Source organism: Micropterus salmoides, unplaced genomic scaffold, assembly GCF_014851395.1.
Source record: "Micropterus salmoides isolate LMB-PRFRI ecotype aquatic unplaced genomic scaffold, ASM1485139v1 Ms_hic_scaffold_1492, whole genome shotgun sequence".
Taxonomy (NCBI): domain Eukaryota; kingdom Metazoa; phylum Chordata; class Actinopteri; order Centrarchiformes; family Centrarchidae; genus Micropterus; species Micropterus salmoides.
Genome location: NW_024040588.1, coordinates 2,363 through 19,552, shown reverse-complemented (window position 1 = coordinate 19,552; position 17,190 = coordinate 2,363). Strand labels below are relative to the sequence as shown.

At 40.8% G+C, this 17,190-nt stretch overlaps 1 protein-coding gene across 1 annotated transcript; it reads left to right on the top strand.

The window, feature by feature from the left end:
* Positions 1 to 6,221: 6,221 nt before the first annotated feature.
* Positions 6,222 to 16,208, top strand: LOC119903385 (LARGE xylosyl- and glucuronyltransferase 1-like; the record flags this gene model as incomplete). The annotated part of the gene is made up of 4 exons (XM_038719515.1): positions 6,222 to 6,326; positions 8,863 to 8,975; positions 14,045 to 14,170; positions 16,053 to 16,208. Coding segments are annotated over 4 exons (500 nt in total), but the record flags the coding sequence as incomplete, so codon positions are not given.
* Between the last annotated feature and the right edge of the window lie 982 nt (positions 16,209 to 17,190).

The following is a 17,190-nucleotide window of genomic DNA, read 5'->3' as shown; positions in this document are numbered from 1 at the left end:
CAGGCAGGCTGCTAGCAGCGCTAGCAGGCCAGGGATCACGCTGGTTGCAGACGGGTCGCTGCTGTGACCTGGTCGCCTCCGATGACCACCACGGGAACCCGAAAAGATGGCCAGGCGACTTCCCTCGAAGGAGGACGGGGGGAAGCCTAGCCTCCAGGCTATCAGGCCATAGGCTAGCTGCCCGTGCTGCCTCTGACTCCCTGGCCTTCATGGTCAGGTAGGCCAGGAGAGTCATAGTCCCTGAGTCCTTGGTAGGTAGGGCAGGCAGGCGAACGGACAGGCTAGGCGGAGGACTAGCGGCGCTAGCCGAGCAGAATACAGGCAGGACAGGCAGAGGGCTGGCAGCGCCAGCCAAACGGGTAACAGACAGGACAGGCGGAGGCTAGCGGCGCCAGCCGAACAGGTAACAGGCAGGACAGGTGGAGGGCTAGCGGCGCTAGCCAAACAGGTAACAGGCAGGACAGGCGGGGGCTAGCAGCGCCAGCCGAACAGATAACAGGCAGGACAGGCGGAGGGCTAGCAGGCCGGGGAGATGACGGCCGGAGGCTAGCGGTCGGGTGTTAGCCATTTCCAGGCTAACAGACTGAGGAACTGATGAGGACTTGGCTGGGGGATTGGCTGAGGTGTGGAGGAAGTCACAAACCCACCCAGGGAGAGAGTCTGCTGCTCCTGGCTGAGCAGCCAGGCTCTTCCAGGCAAGGGACACGATAGCTGCCTTATGGCTAACATGACTAGCCCCATACCACATATTCCTCAGCACCATAAGCTCCCGGCACAGATCAAGCAGTTCATCGGACATGGTGTCCGCTGGGTCCCTTTGTGGTCCGGTCATTCTGTCACGATCGGTGGTGTGGAGCAGGGTGGAGCAGGTTGAAGGACCCAAAAGCAGGACACAGAGCGGAGCAGGTATGGTATAACGAAGGGTTTTACTTAACAAACAAAAGCGAGCACACTTACAGGTGAGTGGCTGAATAACAGAAATCCAAAAGTACAGGGAGACGAGACGAGACGAGACGAGACGAGACAAGCAAGGCTGGTTACAGGCACAGAGTACACACACGACAGACTGGGGGGTAACATGAACAATGACCGGACAAGGACAAGACAGAAACACCAGGTATATATACACACAGGGACTAACGAGCAGGGCGGGAGCAACACAGGTGAAAGACATGAGACTAACGAGGCAGAGAGAGAGAGCAGAGGAAAACAGAGAGACTAGACATGACAAGCAGACTATATAACAGATACTGGACACTAGACAGGACAGAACCCAAAACACAACATACCAAGGCAGATACCAAACTCAAAAGTAAACACAAAGGATGGCCAACCGGCAGAGCGTGACAATAATACTGTTTTTGTAACCTAAAAAGAAGACTAACTGAATGTGTGGTTGCATTTCTTTGTTTTCCCCCTGTTGTGAAAAAGTTCATCTGTTTTTGTTGTGCTGAAAAAATGGAGGGGTAGTGTTTATAGAAGCATGTATCCTTTGTGAGATTTTAAACATTTCGTTATGTGTTTTACATAGTGAAACCGCTACAGCGGTCATGGTTTACTGGCAGAAAACTGCATTAACTTTTCAGAATGATGTTAGTTCTCTATGTAGATGGAGAATTTCTTCTATCATTAGGCAAAAGCCATCAGCACTGGAGGTTGAACAACAGTTTCACTGAATATAGTCGGGGTTTTCAGGATTTGTCCAATATCAATGTTGTTTTCTGATGGCTGGGATGAACATTCACACAACAGTGACGAGAAGGCTTAGGGCTGATATTAATAAAATATGTATCTTATATCGATATACCGTATTGTTATTCTGTATCCTTTTTTTCTCATCCAATGAAACATGAAACACTTCCCTTGAAACAAAACATAAATGAATGCGAGGATGGATGGATCATCACATTCAGCGACGGTGGTAAATCTTGGCCGTTTCACAGGTTTGATTCAATCCCCGGTCTGTTTCTGCAGTAAAGACATGAGGGGAGATTTTTGACTCGATATCACTCCTTGGGAATTTCTTTCCTTTGAGGCAGCAGAACACATTATACTACGCCTGTAGATTAAACTGAGCTAACCAAACACTTTTAGGGCTTACTAAAGCTGATTTATAGACACACTACAAACTTACTTGAAGAAACTTGCTGGCTTAGCAACAATAAAGCTACAAACAACCCATAATGCAGCACTTTCGGTAGAAGCTGGTGTTAACACCATTACTGTTCGTTCAAATGATCTAATGTTATGAATAGGGCCATCAACTTTTATTTGGCTCAATAGTATACGGGATATCACACTGTAAATAACATACAATAATCAAAGTAATGCTTACTGCAAATAATACAGAATACAATCCAATTCCACATATGGCCAAACCCTAGTTTGGACCTTGCACAACACTGAAAAAACAACCTCCACATGAACAGTTTGTTACATAATCACTTGAGATTTCTCAGTTCATTTGTTGAATGTACCTCCTGATAAGGTTATTATTCACTGCTCCATGTGAGGAGCAGTAGGAGGATGAAATGGTGGAGGGAAGAGTGTATGTAGGGCCTGCTGACCTTGGCATCCATCTTTAGTATGTATGAGCACTACTGACTCAGCAGTAAAAACTCCCACTGATCTCCTGGTACCTCTCCACAGCTAATTTAAGAACCGCTCACTCCCCCCTCAGCTGCCTGCATGCTGGGAAATAGATTGTGGATGGCCTGAGGTTGGCTGGATGAGGACTTTGCTTTGTTGGGCATGCATACTATATTAGTTCAACTCTGTAATGCATTCTAACCAGACTGTAAGTGCTAAATAGAAGGTACAGGCTTTAATCCTCACAGGCCAGACAGCCTTCCATCTTTACAAGATCAATAGCAACTAAACAGTGTAATGTGGATTAATCTGTTTTGAAGATTAAAAAAGCTCATGCAGTGACTGATAGCTTTGTTTGAAGATAAAGAACAGTGTGAAGAATCACCTTGTTTTGATGGGATTCTTTTAAGATGTTATTCTAAACTAGAATTGTTGCTTATTTTCCTTCTTTTTGTTGAAATAGAGTAAAGCTGTATTGATTTAGTTCCCTTTTTCTTGCCTTTCATGGCTCCCTGACTTGGAAACCCAGTATTTGACTGACTGTTTTTGAGAAAGCTGATGGCTGAGGCGTCACGGCCAGCTGCTCATCAGTTTTTCTCATTGTGGATGTTTGGATTTAGTCAAGATTTTTGTAAGATAGGTGGGCCTGGCAAGCAACACAGATTTTTTTTTTATAATTGCATTAATCATGTTTTGCTGTTCACCTATCTACTCTCGAACATCCAATCCAACCCATTTATTTACATAGCGCATTTTAAAAACGTCCTGTGCTGTATAAGGACTAAAATATAAAAAACATAGCTGCTGAAAAAGCGTGCTCACCCCTGTTTTTTTAGTCTGGTTTTAACACATCAGTCCTGTCTGTAATATGAGCATTGTACTCAACAAGTTCATTTTTGTAAGATTATTTTTCAGGGCTTTTTGCTTTTATTAGACAGGGACAGCTGAAGACAGACAGGATGACATGCAAAGGGCCCCGGGCTGGAACCGAACCCGGGCCACTGCATTTATGACTCTTACAGGGTGGGCACGCTATACCAAGTGAGCTACCGGGCTGCCCTGATTGACAGTTAAAAAAAAAAAAAGATGGTTGAAATCAATGCAGCAGAACTGGAGCCTCAAGCAGAGTTGAGGAGCGGGCTACAGGGGTCTCACTTCTTTCTAACTCCACACCCCCAGATTACTGTCATTTTCAAACTTGCAGTCTTCAGCCCCAATCGACGCTGACTCTGGTGCCATCACTTGAGGATATTTACACAGCTCCCTCTGAAGCGCACAACTGTTTTCACATATGCAGTGTGCATATTCACTCACCAAGTTCATTTCTGAGATCTAGGGAAAAAAATAGGACATATGTATCAAGAAAAACAAGCAGTCAACTTATTTGGATGAGAAAACGGTGATCTAATAAAATTATGATCAGAAGTGTCCATTGCAAACATCCATCAGTTTCCAATCCAGCTTCCTCTTTAAACTTTGACCTACTGTACTTGCCGTAGTTGAACACTATTATTATGAATGTTTCAGGTGCTTCTTTTCATTTTCCACATGAAGTGGTTACATAATCTGGATGAACTATTGGTTTGTCTGATTGTCTGACTGTTTGTTGACTCATCTGATGTTGCAATGTCGCTGTTTTCCAAGATCTCTGCAGTGAACATGGTGAATTCTGTGTTATCACAACTGTTTGTGACAAAAGCCAAAATTTAAAAAAATACAACCCACATTGAAGTTAACTGTCTTTTATTCTACCTGGATTTGAGGAATTAAAAATTCTGAGTACACTTTGCTGGTGTTAAATACAGTCTTGGTGTCCACAAATAGTGTTCATCCAAAATGATTAAAATGTCATTAATTGTAATTAATCACACAGGTATTGCTTAATTGCAATAAAAATGTTTAACTACAGTAAAAGTATGGAGTAGAATATAAACAGAAGGGATCTGCAGTAGAATTTTCTTCCCACCACTGCTGACAATGAGATTAAACAGGCACATTTTTGATTAACCCAGACCAAAGTAGAATCACTGTGTAGTCTCTCCAAAAGGAGCAGTGTTTTTTTTTTTTAGCTTTAATTGTTCCGCACAGTCATCACCTTGATGCCAAATCTGTGGTCTTTGTTTTGCAGCCTTTCTAAAGAGGCTGCCCGCTCTCTGCTGCCTGCTCCAATAAACTCTCATTAATCTTCCTTACAGCCTTCATTAAAGCTACCAGTGCTAAACCCATGCCCGCTCTCCAGTATCCTATCTCCTCCTTAATGCCCATCCAACCCTGATCTCTACCTAGCTTGTCTTCCATAATATCTCCTCCCTAATGCCCATGTACATCCCCCCCCCCCTCCCTCGTCCCTTGGTCTTCTGAAACTCTCCTCTTTATTTCATTCCACCTCCTTTCTTGTCCTCTAAATACCTTTTGTCTAGTGTCTCAAACACTTTAAATTCTTATGAGCTAAGTTTCAAATTCAGTTTGGAGCTTCTCACAAATGGTGTGCCATTGCAGTTGAAGCCCTCTCCTGGTTTGTAGTTGACTCAGACATAAAAGCCCACTTTATGAAGGGATTATGTTTCTGCTGGCTCTGTGTTGAGCCAGTTGACCCTGTAGTGTCTGCCTCTGATCCCCTTCAACCTCTATTTCTGTCTGCACACAATCCAAACCATGCGCAAGTCAAGAACAGGCAGTTAGCTAGAGATCATGACTCACTTATCTCTTTATCCTGAGATAAAACCAATGATTAAGTTTTGGTTTAGTCATATTTTATTAATAAAGCCTCCCTGTTTTATGGTCTACTCATGTTTTAATTTGATGTTACTGCAAACTCAACACTTTTCGGTGTTTTTGGACCGGCCTTTATTCCTTTAAAGTATCTTTTATATATATTTTCTTTTATCACTACTTTCTTATACCTTGTGTTTCCTTTAAATGTCATTCACAGTGGAAGGCAAAAGTGGAATTTTATTGTACGGGGAAACTTTTTTTAACCATGCAGCTGACAATAAATGAAAAAATGACCATGTGCTGCCCATTACCCCAGTTATTTGAGACTTCAGGACTTATTTATATGAATTAATTAATATTGACTTTTATTTAGGAATGTGTTGTATATAAGTTGTTTTTTGTCTTACAGTAACATTGTGTGGTTTGTTAGGCCTACTTTATCTGGTCACATTTTTGTTCTATTCTATACAGCCCTTTCTCTCGAGGCTGACATAACTCTTAAACTAACTTGGATTGATCATACCAGTTTTCTTATTTAAACAAAAGTATACAGCCTTTTTCTGGGTGTGAATGTGTTTGAAAATATGTGAAAGTATTAAGAAAAAAATTAAATCACTGTCTGATGTTGGAGCAGAACGGCCAGGTTGTCGTAGTGTACACACCAAAAGAAGTAAATTAAAATGTTTCATCATAAAATAACTCATGGGATGCCTTGAACATCACATTATAAAAATATGCAACATTAAAAGAAAATTAAAACGTTTTCTGAAAACCACCACATTACTTCAGCCAAACTCCCAGAACAAATATATGACTATAACACATACAAGGAAGTGGATAAGTTAAAGCTGCAGAGAAAAAGAATGGACGTAGAGAAGGTGAAAAAGCAGTAACGGTGTCGTGTTTGCTGTGCTCAGGTCAGCAGGTTCTGGGTCTGGTGGAGAACCAGAGTGACTGGTACCTGGGGAACCTGTGGAAGAACCATAGACCCTGGCCAGCTCTGGGAAGAGGCTTCAACACTGGTGAGTACAGCATGTTATGTTAGCATGGTGCATGGGATACACTTAAAACATATGTATTGTGTGTAAAATTGTGTGCATACTACATACTTTCATTTTAAGCAGGACTTGAGTTTGTATGTGTTATAGTGAAAATAATGACATTGCGTTGGGCTCTGTAGTGGCTGCTGGAGTCATTTTACTGCCATTGATGTTGTGCCAATGTCCACCATATTTTATTTTATTTATAGAGTTTAAGTTTACAGAGACAGTGCACATTGATAAACATTTCTGTAAATGTGGCAGTTTAGAACAACAGGAACAACAGTACTCACACATATAACAAGATATCTTTCACAAGGACAACAATTTAAAAAACATGAAACATGGAACAAAGCACTCTTCAGGTGTTTCTGAATAGTTCACAGACTATGGTCACACACCTGATTGTCTTTTAACCCTGATTTTAAATTTAATTTTATATATTACTCACCAGACCTATTTTTGCCAGAGCAACTTGTGTCCTTAAAGTGTGAAATTCACTTGTGAAAGTCACAAGCATGCAGCATACAGCATACAGCAAAACTAGTTTTCTTGTTTGTTGCTGTCACTTCTCATGTGAAGCTAGAGATGAAATGCTGTTTTCCTTCTACTAATATTCACTATTCAGGAAATGCAGTTACAAAGTACAGATCAGACAACGTGCTGTGTATGTGTCATTAAAACCAGTACAGCCTGTGTTACCACATCAAGCATGAATAAGCTTGAAAACATGTTTTCAATAACCTTGTAAAATACAAAAAATGCGAGCAAACTCAAAAACACATTGGAAATGTGTCTGCTGAACAACAGATTGCTGAGAGGCATTCTGATTCTGAAACACTTCCTTTGAAACACGACGCCGACACAGTCAGTGGACAATCGATGTATTAACCCTACACAGCATCCACTTAGCAGCGGTATTCCAAAAATCCCAGTTTGATTGTGTCTGCTTAAATTGTGCTTCGTTTCCTGCTAGCGCAAAATCTTAAAGTACTTTATCCTTGTGTACAAAAATGTAAAAACAGTATAGAAGGTTTGCCAACATGAACACATAAACACCATGAGACAGTATCTATTTGTCAAGTCAGAGAGATTTTACCAGATTGTTTGTACTGAAGGAGCTGAGGTATCAGGCTGTCGTGGGCAATGTTGCAAATCAATGAGCAGGACTGTTTTATGGCAGTAGAATTTCAGATGACTAAAACAAACACGCCTGTCGGGTTACTGTAGCAGTAAACAGGTTTCTCAATAGATTTGCTAGAAAATGTACTAAATTACAATATTGCTATCTCGCTATAAGATCACACGTATACAAACATTGTATACATATTGCCCTCTCCTACTGTGACAATTTGTATAGTACACACTGCCCTGTATTATTGGTATGTAGTATTGATTTAATTTGATTGAGCTCTCTCTGGGAATATAATTTGGCATTGTTATTTCAGCCATCTGAGGTTATTTTAATTTACGGTAATAGGAAAACATTCGATTGCTTCCAAGTATTATTATTTTCATTCTCCACATTTCAGAGTCCTGTGAAAGTTAAGAGTGTGCCGCAGTGAGGCAGTGTCCTTTCCTTGGAAGAAATTAGTGCGTTTGCACAGACATTGATGAAATATACAAGCCATCCACCTGCCTTGTTGAACGTTGTAGGGGAAAAACATTTTCAAAAAAGGTGTTGGATGTAATTTCACAGAGCCTCCGAGCAGCTGATAGTGGAATTGATTGGATTCCATTACACCTTGTATTATTATCCTCTGCCTATAAATTCAGCAGGGCTTTCCCTTCGGGAGACTTATAGCTCTCTCTGTGCTGTTTGGAGCTGTGGGATAATCGTTCTGTTGACTACAACCCAAAACAAACAGCACCACCCGCTGCAGTGAATTTCATAGCAGGCGCATTTCAGTGGGAGCCGTGTCAAACTCACCTGAACACGTCTGTGCTGTAAGGATTCAGTGTTCTGCTCTTAAACTTCCTGTCAGTGTGACTGAACGGCACGTCTCAGAAATAGAAAGGCATGTGTCACATTTACACAGAACAGCAATTTGACAGAAAGCCTCCAAGCTTTGTGGCTGTGGCAACAGATAGAGCACAGCAGGGTGTGAAAGAAGTTTGTTTGTTCTCATCCGGAACAAAAACATATCCACCATCTCTCTCCCTCTGAAAATTGGCTGCTTGATTTTGTTTGTAAAGCCAGGAAGATTTCTTTTATTAGCCAGGGAACCGAGAAGAAGTTTTTGTTTTAGATTTCCTGTTTTTTGGGGCAGAAAGTTAGCAAAGAAAAGAAGCACATGAGCTTCTAAGAATGGTTTGTTTCCAAGAGGACTTTTTCTGCGTCCAGCCTCGGTCTGTCTTTAAGCTTAAAGTCTACAGCTTTATCTCAGAAAACACAAGGCTGTGATTCAGAGCCTCATGATGGGACTTTATCACCTTTTCCAGGGAGCTAGATAGCAATCTCTCTCTTTCTTAAGCTACCATATCTCTGTCTGTACGTGTGTATGTGTGTGCTTTCCAGGGGTGATTTTGCTTCTCCTGGATCGTCTACGGAAGCTGAGATGGGAGCAGATGTGGAGGTTGACTGCGGAGAGGGAACTAATGAGCATGCTGTCCACCTCCTTGGCAGACCAGGTAAAACACACTCACACACATCCTCATTCCTCAGACATGCAAATTTGCCACCCTTTGGCAAAATTTGCCATTTCACATCACATAATATAAACAGTAACATACCCGTTCTGTGATTGCTTCCTGAATTTTTGCTGTTAAATTAAGCTACAGGAAAGGGTTCTGTTTGCTTCAAACAAGCTGCTTTGTACAACGTGTCATCCGACCACGTCTAAGTGTTTCTGCCTGTTCTAAATGGCCACATCGGAATGCTGGGTGAAAAACCTGCCATCACAGCCTCCTCCAGGCTGCATCTCGCCGCCTCCCTGATCTCTCTTCAATAACTCTGTTCTTTTGTCTCTGTTGTGTCGGCCCCGTGAATCATACAAATCGGGATAACAGCGCATACTTTCAGACACTCTCTCGTCAAAGGCTTTCATGGTGTTGCACTCGTTTTTACAAATGAAAACTGACAGAGGTAGTAGAAGAAGAACGAAAAAATAAAGTTTAGGAGGCCAATTCAAACCTTGCATACTTAGCTGGAGACACACCGGATCCGTTGACGGATGTCAAGGAGACGAATTCTATTCATTTTCTACGCTGCGGCGAGTTGACTCACCATTCTCCTTATCTGAATTTGCATCAACACGACTCGCTCTCAACTTTATGCAAGTGAGCCTGTCCAAAGCAATGCTTCAGGCTCACAAAACTCACAACAAACGGTAAAACTAAACAGTGCTGATCAAATATTAATCAAAAATATGTTACTGGATTGTCCATTTCTCTCTTCAGATGTTTTCAGAAACATATTTGAGTGTACTGTTTCGCTCTAATATGAGGAAGTGTCCGACTCAGCCTCCATGTTGAAAATGGACAATCCCCAGTGAAGCACCGCCCAATTTGCAGTTTCGACACCCACTAGCCATTAAATAACTTTACTTATCAAGGCAACGTACAAATAAAGTTTGTTGGTCTGACTACCTTTTAAATTAGTTTGTTTTGATGGATACTCAGTCATCACAATACACCAAAACTGAGAAGCTCACTTCAGGGAATTTCCTTTTCAGCATGCTGTCACATAAAACCTCAACCAGCTGAGCTTCCTTGTTGCTTGGCAACGTCATGCCTTCCACATCAACTCCAAAGGGATTGTGTATCCCCTTATTGTTCTCAGGAATATAGTCATTAATGTGTCCAGCAGTTTAGCAAGGCATGATGACGTCATATCATATGTCAGAGCATTTCTCCCTGCGGTATTAAATTGTTGCGTCTCATGGGAAATACTGGGAAACATGTCAAGTCTTCCTGTAGCGTGAGTCAACATGGATGCTAATGAACATTTTCTATCTTTTATTGTTGAAAGAATGATGTCCACATGGCCTTTGGGTCACACAGTAGGCCCCGCCAGGATTCAAGGATGGCACTAAAAGAGTTAAGTGACAGCGTCAAACTGACCTAGTACTCCCATATTCCAAGAGACTGGAGTTACAGTACCTAGCACTGTGAAATCACAAGACAAAGAGCAAAGGAAATGACTTTGCAAAATCTAATGTAAACTATTTCATATGTGAGGTTTAAAGGAGACCTATTATTCCACATTTTATGACTTATCTAAAATGTTACAGTGTTGGATGTTCATGTTAAACATGGCCAAAGCTTCAAATAATGAGGTAAAATTACTTGAAAAGACATCCCTGTGAGCAAAACCCTCAGGTTTCCTCCTGTTCTGAACGCTCTGTTTTCATCAGCTTTTTCTACCAACTGCTCCATTCTACAACATACAGAGCCAGACGGAGCTGGTGTTCCATATATGTTCATTTGCTCCGCATGGTAATAGTCACTCTGTCTGTACCGCTCAGCGACAACAACAGTCTGGTATAATGCTTCAGGTCTTGGCCAATCAGAAGACAGTGGGCTTTTGTGGGGGGGACTTAAAGAGACAAGAACATCTACAGCTTGTTTCAGACTGAGGCTGAAATGAAGGCCTACATGAATTCAATTTTCAATTCAATTCAATTTTATTTATATAGCGCCAAATCACAACAACAGTTATCTCACAGCGCTTTTCATAAAAGAGCAGGTCTAGACCATACTCTATGATGCTATTTACAGAAGCCCAACAGTTCCCACCAAGAGCAGCACTAGGCGACAGAGGCAAGGAAAAACTTCCTTTTAAGAGGCAGAAACCTCGAGCAGAACCATGGCTCAGGGTGAAGCCAGCATAAGATAGAAAATTATTTTTCTGAACTTTGAATCATGCTAAGCTGCTAAAGGAGTCACAGAACTACAATATAGGACTGGAAAAGCAGTTTAATAATAATAATAATCTCCTTTAATTAACAACATAGGAAGAATGTGAAGTTGTATTTTAACATTTTGATACAGGAACAGTAGAAACTGAACCAACAGAAATTGGGTGTCATACCCCAGGAAGTAATTTCGTGTTTAAAAGACGTCTAATAGTCTAAAACAGGCTAAAGATGAGCAGTCTGTTGAAGTTTAGCAGATGTCTAACCATAGCCCATAAGTACAGCCTAGCCATCAATTAGATTGCTACTGACATATACATTAGGTAAATCTAATAGACACCAAAATAATGGCTATTGCAATCACTTTTTACTGAGGTCTTAACTGGGTCTGATAACAAATGCTGCAGTTACCAACTGAGGTATGGGGGAAACTGTCTAATATACAGCTAACTGCCATCCATTCTCATACTAGGCTAAAACACAGCTAAATTTGGGCTGTCAGTAAAAGTTTAATAGACTTCTAACCATAGCCCAAGTACAGCCGAGATCTATGGCTCAGGATGTAGAGCGGGTTGCCTGTTAATCGAAAGATTAGCCGTTCCCGGCTCCTCTAGGCTGCATGTCGAAGTGTCCTTGGGCAAGATACTGAACCATCCACCAGTGTATGAATGTGTGAATGTTAGTTTCTGTTTGAGCACTTAGGCTCAGTGTATGAATGTGTGAATGTTAGTTTCCGTTTGAGCACTTAGGCTCAGTGTATGAATGTGTATGAATGGTGAATGCAGATGTAGTGTAAAAGCGCTTTGAGTGGTCGCAAAGACTAGAAAGGCGCTATACAAATACGGAGAATTTACTTAAAATCCTTGATCATAATACAGTTGAACTGAAAATCTCTACAGTAGATCTGCTGCTGGTGGATGTATTTTGGGTTGTGCCACTGTTAAATACATAGATAGATGTTCCTTAATTGATCCCCTGTGGTGGAGATTCAAATTGACACAGCAGCACAGAGAAATGTAGTGCAAAGAAAATTTATGTTCTTTCGATCTTTTGCAAGGTACCCACAACATCACAAAATCCCTGAGCCACATATATCTTTTGCCTCCATTTTCATCTCAAAGTGCAACAGAACACACTGTTACATGTCAAAGGCTTGATTTGAGTTATGGTACCTTCACACCTGAGTGTAGACATTTCCTGAAGGTCATAAATAGCTGTTATCTTAAGTAGTGCAGTGTTCTATATCTAACATAGTAATAACAGACAGTGAGACCTTGGTGAAGGCTCTCCATTATCTCAGAGATATTCAGAGCTCATCTAGATGAGAGGTGCGTTTATGAGATTTTAATTAAACCTTCATTAAGTAAAGTCCCGCAAGGTATGCAGTTTGGAAAATGAATGGGGCTTTGGAAAGTATTCCATCTGCCTTATCCTGTATGAACTCCTCCAATGGACTGTCAGCCGTCTTTATCGCAGCCTTCATTATGTGGCTATAGTTGTTACAGTTTTTATGTCTCCCATTAGGAAACTGGAATCTGCCACTGAGACTCTTGTCAACCCACAAAGACTTCAAAGTTAAAAAATCTCTCAGATGTCACCAAAGTACATTTCCTCAAAGCGATTTGAGGTATTCAGCTTTATGAGTGTGATTACACATACATAAGGAATTAAAGAGTATCTGTAGACATAAACACTAACAAGACAGAGGGGTCAGGATTGCTATACTACCACTACTGCTCTCCAGTAACATCTGATGAGAATGTGTTACAGTAATTCTTCCCACCTCCACTGCTGGTGGTGCTGAGGAAATTGAATAAGATAATTTGATTCAATATTCCTACATTTTAGATTTCATTTGTTTTGAGTTAAAAATAGTGGATTTTTTTTCAGTTGTACTTTTATTAACAAACTAACCACAGTAATTGTTATTGTTTTCATGATCTGTTATTTCCCCTTTTAATCTGTATCATGGATACTATTAATGTATAGTCAGGGAGAGTAGGAGTGTTGTTGTTTTTCAGCAATAAACACATTTTAATTGTTTATGAAAATTTTCATTCGGCTCTCAGCTCTGCTCTGCTGAGAATATACGACTAGTCTATTTCTGATGGAAGCAACAAGAGCAGATCAAACCTGTCAGGAAGTCAGACAAGGAAACGGCATGGAGCAGGGGTCTGCAAATAAGTCTGGCATCGGGCCAAACGTTTTTCATGTCATCTCTTGTCGCACTTTTATTTTGTAGGACAATCACTTAAGAGGAAGTGATTATGAGAGTTACTTTTGCAGTAATGACTGAGAGCTTTTTCAGCACCAGCTGCTAGAATGTTTTTGCTGCTATTAAAGTAATCTGGCCACGGGCCAAAGCTGGCCTGCCAGCAATAATATCTGGTCCGCCTATAGCCGACCACTGGCATAGAGTATCCAGTCAATTTTCAAAATAAAACACCCTGTAACTATGCAGCCTAAAACAAAAAACTGGGGAAGAAAAACACTCGTGCCTGGTAAAATCGAGGTGTAAAACAGGCGTAGTGTGGTCACTTCAATTGGTTCTCTTTGTTCTCTCTGGCATCTTCTGTAAAATCTGGGGCTGATTAATACATTTTTGGTTGAGGCAGCTGTTACAATTTAGATGTTTTTGATATCCATTGTTTCACTGTGCTTGTTAAATTGGTCTTGAGTTTAAAATCCATGCAACAAGCAGGGAAGATTAAATTCAACTTTGTGTGGTCATGGAATAAACAAGCAGCAGGGTCACTTTAGACTCTGTGGTGCAGGTCTGCAAATGATGAAACATAAGGCAAAACATAAGGCTCAGTCAGTGTGTGTGCACGTGTGTGTCTGCAGGACATCTTCAACGCGGTGATCAAACAGAACCCGTTCCTGGTTCACCAGCTGCCGTGCTTCTGGAACGTCCAGCTGTCCGACCACACCCGCTCTGAGAAGTGCTACAAAGACGTGTCGGACCTCAAGGTGAAACCCTGCTGCCCTCACTGTGCTCACACTCACTTCAGACACACAAGACCTGACCTGCATTCATCAAGAGTCTCAAGCCAGTCCCACATTCAAAGTGACACACAGTTGGTTCTACTCGGCAGTCCGAGTAATTATAAAAGCATTGTGAATCTTGTTAGCCTTGAAAATACACTGTCCTTTCCTCATTTCAGTAGATGTGCAGAGCTATCCAAGCCTGGGAGGAGTTCCCAGTAGGTGGAAAATTATCCAGAATGTATAGGCCTACAAAGAACATACTGTAAACTTCAAAGATATTGTTCAAAGGCTTTATGCTGATTAATCAGATAATACGTTCGTCCATTGTCAGCTGTTTTTCCACCAAGGAAATGCACCTAAAGTAGCAGCGATTAGGAGCCTTTTAACACCTCTTTTAAAGGCTTTGTCAGTGTCATAGCTCATTTAATATAATTTCTCTAAGAATAAATCAGGATGCCTTTCAAATGAGTTGATATCAAAATATTAACATTTAAGTGGTTATGGATGGATGATCCTTGATGTTGTCGTTAAATTGCCTGAGCGGACATGACTCAGTGAGAGCAGACCAACGGCCAAGTCATGTAACAAACTGTTCGTGTTGAGGCATTCACGTTTGATGCAGAAAACATCATTATAAAGAAAAATGAATTACAATTAGAGACCACAAACCCAAGATGACAGCACTATTTAGCTCAGCTGCTGGAAACTGATTAGATTAGATTAACTGAAGCAGAGGAGCTCTTTGCAGGCCTTTTATTGAGAGGCCTGCCAGACATCCACATGGGATGCTATTTTCTTCATCACATGTCAGCAACGTTTACTGGAATGTTCCAAATTTCAGTCTGTGGAGCCTGAAATCTTATTTTATGGGGTTAATGGCGGAAGTTGAAGTACTGAAAGTATTTGAAGTGACAGTTGAGGTGCAAGCACTGTCAGAGTTAGTAGTGAAGACATTGATATAGCAGGTGTGATGTTAGCACTGAAAGGACTATGTGACGTATGTGAAGGAATTTACGTCTTCAAAGGTAATAAAACAGGGTTCCCCAGATCACATTAGGATCATTTGCTGAGCTAAAGTAAGCCAAAGGTGACTCTCCAAAAACAAAGTCAGACTGTCTCTCCTCTCTGTCTGTAATGTTAACAGACAGATGCAGCTTTTTGACCAATACTCAATAAAATATCCACATATGGACATGGACACTCTGATCTCTGTAGGTGGGGGAAGGACAGATGCAAGGATAAGGAAGGACAGATACAGAATAGTATACTCCACCACATTTGGATGAGATGGTGGAGCTAACAACCGTGTGTGGACCTAGCTAGCTTGCTTAGCTAGGTGCGTCTGTAATTCACGAATTAATGTAATTCATTCAAGAATTTTAATCACAAAGTAAATAAATGTTTTTAAAAGGCAAAAACACTTTCTCTCTGTAGTATGTGGAAGTACCTGAAATAAAAAAAAGTGTCCAGAAAAATAATAATCATAGTTCATTCTTACTGCATGTGGTTGTAGGAAACTTTATAACATGAGAGGTTCATGTCCTTCTTTGATGTAGGTAGATATTTTCTGAGTTAATCTTCAGAATGTAAGTACTAAAATAAATTGGGAGATGCTTGATACAGATTCTGGCCCGGTATAATTGCCAGTGTTTGAATGTCTGAAATGCTTTTTCTTCAAAGGCTCAGTAAAAACTCTGGGAAAAATACTTGGTACTAGAATGACAGTGGCTCAAATCCCAGGATCAGGCAGTTTGGTGCAGTGCGATTGGTTGACTGGTCTGTACATTACAATAGAATTATCTGAGCATGAAAATACAACAAACCCTGATAACCTTTTTCCCTGCTCTTCTTTTCTTCTGCACAGGTGATCCACTGGAATTCTCCCAAGAAGCTGCGAGTGAAGAACAAGCATGTGGAGTTTTTCCGGAATCTCTATCTAACCTTTTTGGAGTACGATGGCAATCTGCTGCGGCGAGAGCTGTTCGGGTGTCCCAGCGAGGCCGACCACAACAGTGAGAACGTAGGTGCAACTGCTTCTGTGTGTCTGGTGGTGTGTATTTGGTGCTGATGTTATGAAGGGTGGTGGTAAACTAGTCTATAGTCGACTCTAGCAGGTCACGTGTTTAGAACGTGTATTTGGGGAAAAAAAAGATTTCTGATCTAAGTTAACAACCCTGAAAATCTAACCAAGCAAGAAGCAACTGATGCCAGCTTTTAGTACAACATTTTAATACTCAATGTGACTGACAGAATTTTGTTGATACTCAAAGTGTTTGAGATTTGAAACTTACAGTATTCTGTATGTAAGAACTGTTGTTAAAGTTGATTTTTTTTAAGGTTCTGCTCATTGTGAAGGTGATGATCCAGTCAAGGCAAGCCCTCAGTCATTTCTTGTCATACCTGTCAACCCTCCCCCTTTTCCCAGGATTCTCACGTATTTTACCGTTCTATCCCGTATTTTTAACCCTAAGTGAAAAAAATACTGCGAGCAGTATGTAGAACATTAGCTGTGACGGGAAGTCAATGGCACCCACCAATAAAACAAGAAGAACAGCAGCGCGAGGGGTTCATGATGGATTATGCATTGCTCTACACAGTATTTAACTGGTATATTGCCCAAAAAATAGAACCTGAAAAATGCGAGTGCAAGTAAAGACTGCAACCTACATAATTCATTTGCATGAACGGTTATGATTATTGAGTTAGTAGGCCTACTTAGCATTAATAAATTAGCGACCAATGTAGACTGTGCTTCCTGCACAAGGATTTAGTGAATATAAACAACTCACAAAAATGAAACTGTTGAAACTGTAATAATATTAGGCCTAGTGGTGAACTACATCTGAAATTATAATGTATATAGTATATTGTACTTAATATATATGTATACTATAGATAATATTAACATTGTATATAGCCTATACTATGAAATTAACATTATACTATTGTTTAGTAGAATATTATATAAAAAAACAATATATATATAAGGACAAGGTTGCCTG